We start from the raw sequence: 16,570 nt of genomic DNA, 5'->3' as shown, positions 1-16,570 counted from the left end.
TACAAGACTAACCCTACACAAAGTTTTACTAATTTTAATTTGCATATTTTTTATTTATTTATTGAATAAATTGACAAACCCCCCCCCCCCCCCCATTATGCCCTATACTCCCTTAAAAGCCAGCCTGCGCATCCCCCCCCCATGCTCCTGACTCCCTGGTGTCTAGTGGGGGCAGCCAGCGGATCCATGTAGACAACTAGCTTCTGCACAGCACTTCCGCCAGGACTTCTATGATGGAGCATAGGAAGGTCATGTCACACAGGTGCAGTCATAGAAGCCCCAGAAAAAGTGTCGGCAGCAGCAGAGGCTGTGAGAGGATCCGGGTCCCCTGCAGTGCTGCGGGGGGATGCATTTTAGTTTTATAAGCAGACCTCGATTTGAGGTCCGATTATAAGACAACCCTGAATTTAAGACATGGCAGGTCAGACTAGTACCCCCCCCCCCCGCAAAAAAAAACAACTAACCATTAATTAGGAAGTCAATACTGCTACAGAATTTAACTAAAGGTGCTCAGTACATAGCACATTAACAGTTCATGCACCAAACACAAGACTTTAGGTCAAAAGGTTTTATTTTATGTTTCAAGTAGCCAATCCTGAATTCAGAACTAGATACTCTACAGCAGGTTTAATCCTCCTCCTCTTCATCTGCACCACCAGCGCCGCCCTGGCCCTTCTTGGCATTCTTTCTCTTGACACGGCCGGGACGTCCACCACCGTATGGCGAGCGCAGAGAGAAGTCAATGTGCTTCTGAGAATCCAGTCGCACGATGAATGATGGGATATTCACCACTTGCTTGCGGACACTGAATGAGGGGGGAAAGAAAATAAAAAAAGTCAGAAGACCAACTAATTTAACCAATTTCAACTTTTTTTGCGCCCATTTGCTGTGCAGAAACTTTTGAGCCAGTTTAGAGGGTCAGATTAATGATAACTGCCAATGCCACGGTCAGAGCACATGCAATCATGAGACCCCAACTGATGCTTATTACAAATAACCGTTCAGGGATCAGGTACATTTCTAGACGCAGCCATTTGACAACCGACAATCCATAGGCAACACATAATAGCAGTTCTTCTGGTCTCCAGTTGCTTAACAATGCTTATTTTTTTTTTTTATCTAACTGGCTTTCATTCAGCCTACTAATGGAATTCAGTACCAGTTACCTGTGCTATACAAATCTATCAATTTGCATTTCCCTTTAGGGGCCGCCCGCGTTCTGGAGAGGTATGCTGGACCCCATTCACAAGGTGTATGGACAAAGCCAAAGTGACCTTGCTGAAATATGGTCTCCATGTCCACAAAGTGGACCGTGATATGGAGTCACAGATGAGCACCAGTGGACCATAAGGTGCATGAAGTCAGATCTCCATAAGCCCTTTGATTTCAAGGGCTGTTCCACGAGCTAGCAAGACACCAAAAAGCACATCTTTAGAACTAAAAAAGGGGTTAACGAGATAAGGCACAATAATCGGGTACAATTGGCATAACAGACTTCATTGGAATATTAACTCATTCTTTGGAAAATGTTGTGCGATAAACATTTACTTGCACAATGCTTGACATTACACAGGGCCAACATGCTTTACAATTCCAACTGCTTCCCTTCTCACATTCTGGCACATAAAGTAACTGCAGTCATTGCAAATATTGGACACGTTTGTAGACAGGTAAAAAAGTACAGATTTTAGCGCCACCTACCGGATGTGCCTCTGTCTGATCAGCACACGGGCATGATGAATGGACTTGGCCAAACCAAGCTTGAAGACCTGCGTCTGCAGACGTCTTTCCAAGAAATCTTCAATTTTCAGGCCCAGGATGTAATCAAGCTTCATTTTCCCTTCATCTAGCACACCAATACGCACCAGTCGCCTAAGGAGCGCGTTACCTGTAAACAGTGAAAATAAGATTCTGACGAGTTCTACAAAGCTGGAGTATACAGACAGTAACAGATCGGGACTACAGTTGGTAAGCCATTCATAGCATCAACCCAGCACTTTCACATTCCCTGTCAGTGTTATTTAAGATAACCACCCAATTAGTTGTTTAGTTGACTATTAACAGAAGTCTGTATTAGGAAGCCTTAACTGTTAAAGGATAATTGACATTTACTGATCTGTCAGTGATAGTCTCAAGGTCTGAGACACCAGCCTGTTCACAAGCATGTTGGCTTCTGAAATATTAGTAATGTCAAAAATACCTAATCCAGAAGCGCTTCAACTTTTACCCTACCATCACAAATGCAGAAACTCAGTCTTAAGCCACTTTTGCTTACAAACTCACTATTGACATGCAGCTGTAAGTTACAGAAGTGCTTTGATGAGGACGACCCGTCATGCTTCACCCTAAACTCATCAATTTGCATTCACCAATAACCTCTTCCACACTTTTTGTAAGACTGATCCAGTGAAACTTTCACAAGTCACTTTCACTGCCATGATAAAACCCCATCTGTCTACCCACAGAGGGTTTGCGCCATTATGTTACCCAGAAAGAATAGTGGTTCATATAGTAGCCCATAAAATGTTATATTGTAAGTTTATAATGCAATGCTACATAGTGACAAGATAACTCCCAATGTGACCATGGCAACCCAGGGCTCAAAGAAACAGGGGGGGTGACAACAATTTCACCCAAATTCTACTCTTTGTATTCACGAATGTAGATAAGTCAGACTGCCGAGATGGACATACCTTCAAACAAACGCTTAGGATCCTTCTCATCCAACGTAAGCAGCTCTCGGGCAGCTTTACGGATCTTGGCCAGAGTGAATTTCACCCTCCACACCTCACGCTTGTTACGCAGCCCATATTCACCTAAAGAGCAGGTTAAATAAGTTACGATATGTCGCCACGTGCCATCAAGGAGGCAGCTTTAACTCAAACCACCGACTTACCAATGAGCTTTAACTCCTGGTCCAACCGCGACTTCTCAAAAGGACGACGCGGGGTGACATATGTCTTCCGACACACCCAACTTCTGGCAACGGGCATCTTGATCTAGGCGTCTGTTTAAAAGAGAACCAAAAAGATCAGATTCCATTCAAAATCTATGCAAGTCGGTCCAGGACCTGGAGGATGGGCAATGAACTGGACACCCCACTGACAGATAGGACCTACCATATATGCACATTTTATTTTTAAATAAAGCCTTTTATAGTCTTAACAGATCTTGAGAGAATATACCGGAAACAATACTGGGAGCAATAAACTAATCTAACATTCTGACAATAATTAATATTGTTTGTTAAATTTGCATATATATTTATACGCATAATGGCGTCACCATAAACGTCCTCCACGACACGGATGGCAACTAGGCCCCAAAACAGCGAGGTGGGGCTAATGGCTACGAAGCGATAAAAAAGGACGACAGCTCGCTGTAAAGGGCCGGCAGGGACCGTCTCTCCGCAAACCAGAATCCGGCTCAATTGGGGGAGGGCTTTGTTTTTTAATACTGTAGGCCTCGTGGTTGGAGTTAGGACTAGGCCGCAATCAGCTTTCAACATCCCACAAACCCCTGTCACCTACCGGGCCGCCGCACGGAAAGAGAAAGCAAACGCGTGCAGCTCCCTTTTATACAGCTAGAAGAAATCCCACCCACTTCTACGTCACCTCTCTGCGCCGCCCGCCACCCAATATAGCGAACGTGACTATGCGCGATCTGCGGTGTCTCATACTGTGCAGGAAATCAGCCATTTTTATGGTTGGTTTAAATTAGGAATACAACCTTGTGTTGCTTTACATTAAAGATGGACTGCAGTTAATAAAAGTAGATTAAACCTATGAATATGTCACCCTATATCAACAAATATATACGTTTTAAATATACATGCGTAAGTAGGTACAAATATTTATTATGTACAAATAAAAGCACACACACTATATATATATATATATATATATATATATATAATGCTATCAAGTACTGTACATATATACCATATCTGCTAGCTGGCTATATGATGTCGCTTGGCTGAACAATAAGTGGCTTTTACTCACATGAATGAATTATTCCAGAAAAATTGATTCATTCATCAAACGTCTTGGGATCACATTCAAACATCTAAGCAGATAAATAAACCTGTTGCCATAGCAGCGCTGCGTGCTTTATAAATGACCGTAATTTTCTTCTTTTTTTTTTTTTAACAAATCTAAAAGTTTTTTTTAATTAAAAACAGGCACAGGCATGTGAAGTGAGCGATAACAGCACAAAATGTGCATTCGCCGATTAAATTAAAATGCTAATTTTAAGCCGGGTTTAGGTTTCCCAGCACAGGATATAATAGCTGAGGTCCCAAGTTTGGAAAATGGGCTTCGGGGGATTTTGGGAGGGGGTCTGGGGGCAGAAGGCGAAAAGACATCATAGAATGTACATATGTGTATAGTGTATGTGTAGAACACGAACACAAAGTTTGTATGTTACAATTATGTTTTGTTTATTTGTTTGTTGTTTTTTTTCATGATTATGCTTATTTTTAAAATGTGTTATTCGATTTGTTTCAATTTGTTAGAAATCCGCGTGGAATTATGTTCACCAATATAGATTTGTACTATTTAAATTTTAACAAAGTTTAAGAATTTGTACGAAAGTCGGAAAATGAGAAAGGGTTCCCATTCTTTTCTATGGCCGCTTTCCTGACACTGATTGGCTGCTTCAGCTCTGAAGCTGCAGTTTTTTTTTAGCAGGTGTAGTTACATTGAACTGCCTTATTGGCTTTTGGGGCTGAATGGGGCATTTGACTCTTTATGCTTCAAATATACATCATTTATGAATATGTAGGAATTTGAATGACTCCTGGAAATTCCCTCTCTCTTAATGTCTCCCCAACTGCTCCTGTGCCCCTGTCTTCTTTTTCTTCTTTCTTCATCCTCTTCTCCTTGGCATCAGCTCTGCTGAACAAGCCCCCAGGAGTATTTATGCAAAAGGGCGGGGCCAAATAGACAGCCTTTCCCCCACTCCACCAATCAGGGAAGCACATGGTACTCGCAGTGGCTCCACCCTTTTGTATGGCTCCACCCTTTTGTGATCCCTTCTTCGGGTATAGGATGAGACATTTGAAGTCTTGAATGCTTATGTGAAGAGAGGACCTTGAGCTCTTGAAAGCTTACGCGACTGGTCAACTAAAACAGATCATAAACGTCTTAACATTTCATCTGCAACGATACTAAAACGCCCACTTTTTTACTAAAAAGCAGTAAAACACAAAAAAACGGTGACCGCATAGGCCATTTTTTCCAGGACACCTATAGAATGTTTACAAGCCAATGTAAAGTGCTGCCCCCTGCAGTATGTAGGAGGTATAACCGATTCCATTCTATTAGGCACTTTACATCTGTTGGTCAGCAACTTGTGAAATCCTGTGAAATCCTTAATTTTTTTAATATAGCCAATAACACTTGCCCACCTCCGCCAAGACATACTGAGCTCCCCTATACCGTGAGCCGGCTGGTTCTCTTCTGCTTCTTATCTCTCCCACCCCTGGTTGCCCAGCCATATCTCACTGTACCCCTTGAATCACAGAATAGTGGAATAAGGTCGCATTCCAGTGCCCCTGCTGTTACCCCGTAAACCGAATCTTCCCTATGACCTCACTCAAGATGATTGGCAGGCGTCCAGAATCCAAGACTATCGCCTCTGCCAATAACTTTCTGGCCGGGAATTAGAAGAAGACCCCTACTGTGACTTGGCAGGAATCCTCGTCTTCATCGCTCCATGGGAGATATTTACTATAAAAGCCTTGTTTAAAAAAATAATCTGAGATTAAATCTAAAATAAAAAATAGCAAATCAAATCTATTTATCTATGATCCTGCAACGATCTAAACTCAATGATCCTGGAATGATCTAAACTCAATGATCCTGCAACGATCTAAACTCAATGATCCTGGAATGATCTAAACTCAATGATCCTGGAATGATCTAAACTCAATGATCCTGCAACGATCTAAACTCAATGATCCTGGAATGATCTAAACTCAATGATCCTGCAATCATCTAAACTCAATGATCCAAACTCAATGATCCTGGAATGATCTTAACTCACTGATCTAAACTCACTGATCTAAACTCAACAACCAGACTCACCAGGAGACCACAACACGCAGCTAGACAAACAGGTGAACTAGAGAGATTTAGAGTTTCTTCAAGTTACTTCTGTAAATTGTCTGCAAATTCTAACCTTGGTGAAATGATCCTCCAGAAAGTTATGAGACTCATTAAAGGCTCTTAGAAGAAGAATGTATTTAATTACAGAATAGAATTCATAAACACAGCTTTTGTTTTTATGTAACAAATGTTGCAACTTTTAGGTCTTTAGAACATCAATGATTCGCTGATACTCCTGTCGGAAACAGTTTAATGCGACAAAGAAGCAAAAATAGAAGAAATCGTGAAAAAGCCACACTCGTTTTAGGGTTTGTGGTTGGGGGGCGGCTGAGGAGACTTCTGGGTGACCGATTTCTCTGTATTTATGTAATTGAGGCATTGCGAAGAAGATGGGTATTAATGAAACATGCTTCCTGCTGGTTCTATACAAGATATTACGAATGGGGGGCTTCGGTGGGTGGGCTTTGCATATACGTGAGCCAGATGGTAGCCTATGGCACTGAGCGGGTACTGGCCACAACCACCGAGGGCATGTCACGGCAGATCAGACCCATTCAGCCTGTTTATCCTGATGTAAACGCTCAAATCTTAATCAGACGTTAGTCTCGCCTTACATTAAGGAGCCATATGCCTGTCCCATGTATGTCTAAATTCTCTACCACTTCTGATGGGAGGCTGTGCCATTTGTCTACCACCCTCTCTGTAAAGTAAAACTCCCTTACATTATATTTAAACCTGAGACACACCTGGGACCGAGACATGGAGGATGTGGCAGCATGGAATTTATCTTATTATCCAACCACACACTTTTTATTGCCATTGCTCCATACTTGCACATACACATATTTACACATATATAAGTATACAAATTAGACTGCAAGCTCTTCTCCCAACATGTAGTGTATATCCCAAACCAACCCAAAACCAAATAGGATTAGACTAGACTTAAATTCGAATTATAATGTAATGAGTTGACAAACGCAGCAGTGAAAGAGCATCACCAAACTCCCTGGCTGCACTGAAAGTGTTAACCAGCAAGCACGACGTACAAATAACTTACCCCGCCTCTAATATGAGTGGCAGGAATCTCACCAATTAGACACGAGTAACGGCAAAGCTTTAGCCAATCAGCGTTCAATATTCGAGGTGTGGCTCATGAGATCACTAGGAAACGGGTGGAACCATCCCATACTCAGCGTAGGGGGTGCGGCAGCAGCTTCTCATTTCCTTGTTGAGCCGAACGTCTAATGAATGATTCTCATTAAACAATCAGAGCCTGCAGCTGTTTCGCTTTCTAATTAAAAAGCCAGAGGTAAGGGGAATTATGGGAAATATGTATATTGAATTATTTTCTGGCACCCAAACAATGTGTACTCATTGAGAACATATAGGGGTGTTTATCAGATTAACCCTATGAGTGCCTAGCGATGAGCAATGCTGTGGGCTGTAGTTACAATGTATAGAATACAGATCACAAATGTGCAGCATAGACTGGAGCGCTGAGAACCAATATGAGTGCGAGTGTGTATATAATATATATATATGTGTGTGGATAGTATATATATATATATATATATATATATATGTGTGTGTGTGTATATATATATATATATATATATATATATATATATATATGTGTGTGTGTGTGTGTATATATATATATATATATATATATATATATGGGTGTGTATGTATAGATGTGTGTGTGTGTGTATATATATATATATATATATATATATATATATATATATGTGTGTATGTATAGATGTGTATGTGTATATGTTTGTGTGTGTATATATATATGTGTGTGTATATATATATATATATACACATGTGTGTGTGTGTGTGTATATATAATATAATGAGCACAAAGGTTATAAGGATAACATAACATAGAGATAACATAAGGTAATATATATCATATATTGTAAAACGCGGACACTCACACATGGTTTACCGTGCTGTAGCTGTCGCGCTCTTGTGTTTTATGTGTTAACACTGCAGAAGATCACACCTGTAGCTTCCACCTGCCTCCGGCCAGTGTTTGCCGGGCACGGCTCATCCGGATGCCAATTTCATAATCGGAATGAATGTAATTACGGCAGCGAACGGATTCCAGAGACTGCAGTTTGTGATACAGATAAACAGGCACTGTATCGACCTTGGTGCAAAGAGATATATATATATATATACGTTATGATAATTCTTCATTCTAATGCATGTGAATGCGCTGTGAGGAATAATATCATGCACCTGATACCAGGAAGTAGATAAATCTACATTAAGGGCCACAGTCATCACGGTACAAGCTCAAAGCCCTCTCTTCCGCTAGAATTCCAAAGGGTTAATTAATGATGTGTTTAGTGGCCGTGCCAGAGGTCGTGTCATCAGGCAGCCTCTGGCCTTAAAGTGCCAGGCAGTGACTTGTTTATCATTGCTACCTAGGCCCGACCTGTGGCAGCACCCTCAGCCACCCTCTCCTCGTCAGCGCCTGCACTGCATTAAAAGGCACAACGTATTCTAATGATGTCTAATGATGTCCCGGCGCTGTATGGGATGCATGGGTAAAGATGCATAGGGCCTTCTAATGCCTTCAAAGCTGTGTTGAGTGGGTTCCATAGTGGAAATGAGCCCGTTTGGATGATCTCCCCTGTAACTGACCCATTGAGCAGCGGGATATCCGGACGGGGAGGAGGGTAATCGCCCAAGAGGGTGCCCCCCAGTTTGGCAGGAAGTGGACTTCTGCCCCTCTGGACCTGGGGCCCTTAGGCATAGTCAGCCCCCTCATCATCGCCAGTCCAGCCATCCCCTGAGCAACTCAGGAAGATCCGGTTGAGATATTGGCTCATAGATTGCAGAGCGTGTCATGATCACTGAAAGGCTTCTCCTAAAGAATATGTTCCTAGATGAATAAACCGCGTGCCGGTGTAACTTACTGATACAGATAACGTCTTCCTATAACACCAGGAACGTGAGCATGTCCCCCGAGGAGCTGACCTACCTCGCCATCTTACTGTCTTCCATACCGGTGGGATTTCTCTTCAAGAATGCAAGTGAGTAGAAAACAAGAAGAATGCATCAGTTAAACCCGAATCACTTTGTGCGAATTCTCTATTACAGAAATAACATCACAAATGGAAAATACTTATGCTAGTTATGTCACCTTTTTACCCCAGATGTCGGCTCCTATAAGGAGATTAACCCTATAAATAATAATAATCCTTTAAATTAAATATCTCCAATATATCAATTGCACTTATTGAGCAACAAAAAGAAAGATATATAAAGAGTTTTAATAAATAAATGGAATTAAGGTGAAAGCTGTGTTGGTGATACAATCTGAGACCAGTATATTTTCCAAACCAGTACATCAGAGTATAGTGAATAATAAGGCTAATTCAGTAAAAACATACAAAACGGGAAAAAGAGACTTTTCATACCAAGACAAAATAAGAAGTCTCATTGGCTGTACAAATCTAAGGCACTGGGTCACCATGGCAAGTAGGATTTGTGTCTAGGGTTTCACCAACTGGACGACAGAATCCAATTTGTGAGTCTATCAACTGGCTCCCTATGGTGCCCTGGCGGGAGCTGAGTGGGGTCACGTGATCCAATGTCACATGACCCTGCTGCAGGTGCGTGGCTGCTCCTGACTCCTGTGGCTGCCGAGCACTGAACCTTTTTCATTGACTGGATAATGAATGGATTATTAAATCTTTGGGGCTGATCTTTTTTCGTCCTGCAGGTCCACACGTGAAGCAATATGGAGGAACGGCAGTGGGGGTGCTGCTCACCCTTATCACATGTAACATTCACATTGTTCACTCTCTTATAACTATTCTCGGGACGTGGCTCATTTTGAAAGTCTCTCCAAGGTATGAAGATTACTTTGTATAATAAATGGAAAGCATGTTGTCCCAAAAGGAGAGATTTATCTGTAAAACTGTCATTGCCATTGAAAAAAATACTGGAATTTTTCTCCAACAGAAACATGCTACACTTTGCTTAAGAAATATGTTGATTTGTGTCCTTGACATTCACTTCCATACCACGGTCATCCATTGCTCCGCTTTAGGAGAGTTTCGGGCTGTAGAAATAATTGGTTTGGGAGCTAAAAAGAGACAAAGCTAAGCTAGAACAAAAAAAATCTATGTTTTTGAAAGAAAACCACATTTTGTTAAAATAACATGAAATGGATCAGGAATCCAGAGCATACGGGGTTAATGTTGTAAATGAATACTGCTGATTTTTAATGGAATATCTTCATAGGTGTACAGAGCCCCTTTATCACTCCCATCACTCCTGTGTGCCAATGGCCCTTTATCACTCCCATCACTCCTGTGTTCCAATGGCCCTTTATCACTCCCATCACTCCTGTGTTCCAATGGCCCTTTATCACTCCTGTGTTCCAATGGCTCTTTATCACTCCCATCACTCCTGTGTTCCAATGGCCCTTTATCACTCCCATCACCCCTGTGTTCCAATGGTTGTGTTTGATAATCCAAGTTTAAAAGGCCAATTGATGGTTAGAAAAGCCTTTTACAATTATGTTACAGCCAGAAATGTCATTGCTTTCCATGAAAACAGCTGTGTGACCCCAAACTTTTGAACTTTTGAAGTGTAAGGCTAATGTATCTCGAAATTAAGAATATATTCTTCTGGCTACTTAAGACATAGCCAACCTTTTCTTATTTGCATTAGCTGGACCCCATGAGAGCCTAGTTGAGTCTTCTTATGATGCCTCCCAAGTTTAATTAGACCCTCTGGGTAAGCAGGTCTGCCAGGTTCTGAGGATTACGTTTCAGAAGCAGCGTATACACAGTTCTATATACATATGTTATTAATCTGTGAAAATGTGTAGGATGTGGTTCATTGTATTGCTCATCCCAGCGTCACTCCACGTGTCTCTCCTCCATTGTAGATCCTGCCACTTCCTAGTGCTTGGCTGGACATTCTCCTACCTACTTTTCTTCCGGACAGTGACTTATTTTGATCTTCCAGCTCCTACTCCATTTACTAATGCCGTCCAGCTTCTACTAACTCTGAAGGTGGGTTCCGTTTATTCATTAAATTGCTTGCTGCACCTTTTGATTATCATATTACCCAAGTAGTCCTAAAGCGAATGGACTTACATGAAATATATCAATATATCCACCTTAATGAAAAGCAGGGCATCAGAAGTTCAGCGTGAAACTATCTAGAGATCCCCGTATATTATATCACATAAACCAAGAACATTCAGTATATGTATGTATGTATAGTTTTTAGGGTAAAGGATTTGATGACAATCACAAACTAATTAGACACTATATAACTTCACATATAAGTGTTGCCAATCTGCATATGTGGGTTTGTAGGGTCTGTGTGGATTGAATAGTGAAGATAGTGTATAGTGGGGACCCACTGACCCCCATGTTGTATCTGTATATGGCGATTCGTCTGAATGGAACACTGCTTACTAACAGAGAAGAACTGGGTCTTTTTTTTACATTTTTTCCATATAATTTTGTTTATCTGCACCCCTAGAGGTCATCCTTGTAGGCAGTCATGTGATTTGGTTACAATTCAGAAAACACCACACCCATGCTAACACACACACGTATACATATACACTCATGCTAACACACACACGTATACATATACACTCATGCTAACACACACACGTATACATATACACTCATGCTAACACACACATGTATACATATACACTCATGCTAACACACACTTATACATATACACTCATGCTAACACACACTTATACATATACACTCATGCTTACACACACTTATACATATACACTCATGCTTACACACACTTATACATATTCACTCATGCTTACACACACTTATACATATACACTCCTGCTAACACACACACTTATACATATGCACTCATGCTAACACACACACTTATACATATGCACTCATGCTCACATGCACAGATACACAAAACTGCCACATGTGTTATGCTTCTTAGTAGGTTATGACACAGGACTAGACAACAAATATTGTTACTTGTAGTAGAACCACAAATCCCTTAGTTTTCAGCTAACTCATATCCAACCATGGATCAGTGCGATTTTTGGCTTTGCCAAAGAATTATCACCTAACCCTAAAATATCAGTATTAGATTTTTTGTTGTTGTTTTAAAGGCCTATGCAACATTTTCACCTTTCACCAGCTAATGAATGGCAGTGAGCAGTAGCAAGTAACCAAACTCCATTGGGACAGAAGCCAAGTCAGATCAAAGTCTCTTCTATCAGTAACTTGAGAAATTTGAGCAATCAGTCACTACAAATATCTTTGTAGAAACGCTTTCAATAACAAGAACTTTAGGACCTTCGGGGCAGTAGTGGCTTCTTTAACTACCCGGGCTTTCGGTAGACTCATTAATAGATTCTGAGAACATTAGAGCGATCTTACCATGTAAAAGGCTTTTTACACTTTTGGGTAGTCTGGAATTCTAGCCACTTATTCTATATCCCTATTTATTGAAGTTTTTCAAGCATTTCAAAATTAGGAACATTTTAATTTAATTTATTTAAATATTAAGATTAAACAACACCCTCTAATATGAAAAAAGCATTTTTTAACATCCATAAGCCTTTTAGAAATAGTTACCGTGGGGGAGGCCATTATTAAAGATTATTAGTGTAGATGAAGCAGGGTTGGCTATATGTTTATAGCAGGGGTTGGCAAATTTGGTTGGGTTTTAGGAGCCAAACATAATTAAGTAGGAACCATCCCCCCCCCCCCAACAATACACACATTCTAATATTCCTACACACAGTAACATACACATGGACACACATACTAACACACACCAACATACTTATACTTTCTTATACACGCAAATATTCACATACTAACACACAGACATATTAACATACTTACGCACACTGAGTAACATATTTACTGTGTGTTTATTGTGTGTACATAGCAACATACTTACACACTTACATACTAACTCACATACTCACACGCTGCTTGCATCTGAGCGCCGGGAACAAACATCCTATCCCCGCGATCAGACTTGTCCTGACGGTACTGAGGGAGCGCCCGGGGGGAGGTAAGGGACAGCGGTGTTGGCGTTGGGGGCTCCCCTGCCAAACCTATGGCAAAAGGAAGCGATTTCTTGCTGCCGTGGCAACCTGGGGGTTATCAAGCCCTAATATGGGATCATTAAACCAAAATATTTGGGATACAACTCCCATTTTAACCCAAAAACTTTAAAATATGCACATTAACAAATGCCATTCTGGACATTAACTCGCTGGGGTTATTATTATTGATGGTTTTATATAGCGCCATCTTGAACGTGCAAACACAACCTACACTGACACTGAATGGAGGACTGGAACTTATCACATTAAGAAAACAGTTCTAAAATAATTTTGTATGTTTCAGCTGGTGAGCTTAGCGAATGAGGTGCAAGAATTTTGTCGCAACAAGAAACAGGATGTGACCTCATTTTCAAAGCCATCTGCTATCAATGTCATTCCCAGGATCCCGAGCCTGGTCGAGATGTTCTACTATAGCTATTGCTATATTGGACTAATGACAGGTACGCATGGTTAAGAACATCGGCGATTGAAGAGCTTTTTCGGTTTTGATTCAGTCTTTTTGGTAAATGTATGGGTTAATCATTTAATTTCAGTTTTCCTTGAATTATTTTGATATTATTTTTAAGCATTTTTATTTAAATTCGTCAAAATTGCAACCCAAGATATTTTTTCACATTTATAAACCCACCGAATAGTCATTATATTTAAGTGTTTAACGGTAGAGCTTCTTCACCCTTTTATCAGTTATAGAAGATGTCAACTTTTGTTCAGATAGTTGAGTATTTTATCCCATCATTTATAATTTTTTATTCCAGGTCCATTTTATCGCTATAAGACATACTATGACTGGTTGCATCAAACTGACTCCATGTCAATCCCGAGCTGGAAGCCGATGATATCCCGATTAAAGCCAGTTCCGATTTTTGGTGTCCTGTTCCTTGTCGTTTCACACTATTTCCCGCTGAACTACGTCAAGACAGATGAGTTCTACGAGTGCGCCTTCTTATATCGACTCTTCTACATGGTTCCCATATTCTTTGTCTTCCGCATGCGGTTTTATGTAGCTTGGCTGTTTTCCGAATGCGGATGTATATCTGCTGCTTTTGGGCGCCTACCCTGTGGCCGCCAAATCACGTTCTGGAGGTGGCCCAACTGTGGAATACGCTACACAAGAAAGGTAACTTTCAGAAAACGTCCATTTTTGGACATCACATGCGTAATTTACTGTCGATTTACTCTACGTGGAATCTCTGGATCCCTGGCCTTTGGAGGTGGCTTTACTAGATGTAAGTTGGAGGTTAAGATGTTTTGGCTGATGAACAGGCAGAATAGGGGTGATTATATACAGTACTTCCATAGGCATTAAAATATAGAAGTGTTCTAACTCCTAAAAAAATATAAATGATTACTGAATGTTGCCTCCTGGCCACACAACCGTTTTCCCAACAACGAACCCTGGATCCCCAACTGGATCCACGAAGACCTGACTTTGTTGTAGTCTGCAAAGGCAGATACCTGGTCGGGTATCACATTTTTTGGTGGCATATTTCTTTATAGTCTCCCATTCCAACATTAATACCCAAAAGCCTAAAAGAGTTACAATCTAATGATTATTTAATTCATTTAGACCATTTTTGTTTTATGAAAGCCTTCGTCTAGTTGTAGATTTCGGGGGAAACATACCAACAGGGAAGACGCAGTAATCTAAAAATCATGGAAAAATAATGAATATTTAAAAAAAAAGACAAAGTGGAGGAGTGGAGAGAATTAAAGGGAGGGGGACAAAGAGGTTAGATGAGGCAGCATGAGACTATTACGCCATACATAGTTCATGTAACGTTGCGTTTAGAACAAGAGGTCCATGCCATTATTCATCAAAATAACAGGTAATATATGTCTGCAGTTTTTAGATGAGACTTTCTCTTTGATCATATTTGTGATTAACCAAACTCCCCCGTGGCCGGCTTCCTTAAATAATTACGTCTGCATTTTAGAGGCATAATACTTTTAACTTGCCCCGTAGGACCTCTGATGGAGAAAAAGTTGCGATCGAGTACGACTATGAGACGGTGAAGAACATTGACTGCTACGGAGCGGATTTCTGCGTGAAAGTGAAGGACGGAATGCGTTATTGGAACATGAGTGTTCAGTGGTGGCTGGCTCAATACATCTACAAAAATGCCCCCGTCAAGTCCTTTGTCTTTGGGTAAGAACCTTCAGTAAGGAGTATTTGGCTCTTCATTTTTGTGGTGAAAAAAAAGGCCATTGTATGTGCCTCTGTTCTGTTAAATGGCAATAGGAGTAGCACATAAAATCAGTATCATAAATAGTGACACAAACAGTGTATGGTTTTTATTATGACTGATGATGGGCAGACCTTGAGAAGTTTCTCCTGGGAGTAGATAAGCTGGTTCTTCTCAATGCATATCTACAGTGAGATGAAGGACTCCACAGGACATTCACAACTCACTGTTTAGTAATTAAATACCCAACACATTTTACTCACTGTCAGTCATGTCAATTTTTTCACAACTGCTCCATAAAACATAATTTAGTCTCTCACAGCCACCCCACGCCGAGTGAAAACACTTTAGGACACCTAAGCTCCCTTCTCTTACACGGCACCAGTACATAGCGATGGGTTCCGTCCTGAACAGCAAATGTTTGCTACTAAACGTCCGTACATGCGTGTCCAGAAGAGCTGCCTTGTCTCATTCAGGAAGACCATAAGGCCCAGAATTGTTCAGCTAGATTTAGATACTTCGTATAGCTATATGGGCATAGTTGAGACTTCAGAAAGCAGCGTACATTTGTAGAACTCACTCATTTCCCGCTAGAATATATGTGATTTGCAATAAAGACTACTTGGACTATAAAGACTACTTGTTCTATAAAATAATAACTTGTGCATTTTATTTTCATATATGATCTTTATGGTTTTCTCCAGTAAATTAACAATGTTATTTGTTTTTTTTTTCCCTTTGTTAGCAATGCTTGGACCATGCTTATCAGCGCCTTCTGGCATGGAATTCACCCTGGTTATTATCTGAGCTTCCTGACCATCCCACTATGTCTAGCATCAGAAGGGGCAATGGAAGTTGGAGTGAGACGTCATCTTTCTGACTCTGGAAAGATGTTATTTGATTGGGTCCATTGGTTCCTCAAGATGAGGGCCTACGACTACATGTGCATGGGCTTCGTCCTCTTAACCTTCTCAGACACTGTTCACTATTGGCGCTCGACCTACTTCTCCATCCATGTGTTGGCCGTCATCCTCCTCGTCGCTGGTCAACTTCTGGCCATGAAAAGACCCCGGAGCCCAAAGAATGCTGGAGAAAAGCAAGAAAGTAGAAAGGAGAATCAGAAAGTAGCAGAATAAATCCAATCGGACATTTTGATC

At 40.9% G+C, this 16,570-nt stretch overlaps 2 protein-coding genes across 2 annotated transcripts; one reads left to right on the top strand and one right to left on the bottom strand.

Moving 5' to 3' along the window:
• Window positions 1–572: 572 nt before the first annotated feature.
• On the bottom strand, window positions 573–2,993 carry LOC149275992 (small ribosomal subunit protein uS4-like). The gene is made up of 4 exons (XM_089504007.1): window positions 2,897–2,993; window positions 2,694–2,816; window positions 1,702–1,888; window positions 573–805 (listed from the first exon to the last, which is right to left on the bottom strand). The coding sequence occupies exons 1-4, from the start codon at window positions 2,991–2,993 to the stop codon at window positions 628–630; spliced, it is 585 nt and encodes a 194-aa protein (XP_089360133.1). The 3' UTR covers window positions 573–627.
• Window positions 2,994–9,084: 6,091 nt separating this feature from the next.
• On the top strand, window positions 9,085–16,549 carry LOC149275991 (membrane-bound acylglycerophosphatidylinositol O-acyltransferase mboat7-like). Its single transcript, XM_089504018.1, is given in 8 exon segments — window positions 9,085–9,160; window positions 9,853–9,982; window positions 11,029–11,155; window positions 13,514–13,670; window positions 13,986–14,275; window positions 14,277–14,347; window positions 15,194–15,376; window positions 16,159–16,549. Coding segments are annotated over 8 exon segments (1,425 nt in total).
• The last annotated feature ends 21 nt before the right edge of the window (window positions 16,550–16,570 follow it).

This window comes from Sceloporus occidentalis, unplaced genomic scaffold (genome assembly GCF_023333645.1).
Source record: "Sceloporus occidentalis isolate IW3139 unplaced genomic scaffold, rSceOcc1.0.p SCAF_252, whole genome shotgun sequence".
NCBI classification, from domain to species: domain Eukaryota; kingdom Metazoa; phylum Chordata; class Lepidosauria; order Squamata; family Phrynosomatidae; genus Sceloporus; species Sceloporus occidentalis.
The sequence above is the reverse complement of the archived record's forward strand: the minus strand, read 5'-3'. Positions and strand labels throughout refer to the sequence as shown.

Coding starts and splice junctions, on each gene's coding strand:
- LOC149275992 (XM_089504007.1), bottom strand. CDS start 2,993: ATGCCCGTTGCCAGAAGTTGGGTGTGTCGGAAGACATATGTCACCCCG. Junction 2,817..2,896: donor CCAGGAGTTAAAGCTCATTG/GTAAGTCGGTGG, acceptor CCTGCTCTTTAG/GTGAATATGGGCTGCGTAAC. Junction 806..1,701: donor ATCAGACAGAGGCACATCCG/GTAGGTGGCGCT, acceptor CCCCTCATTCAG/TGTCCGCAAGCAAGTGGTGA.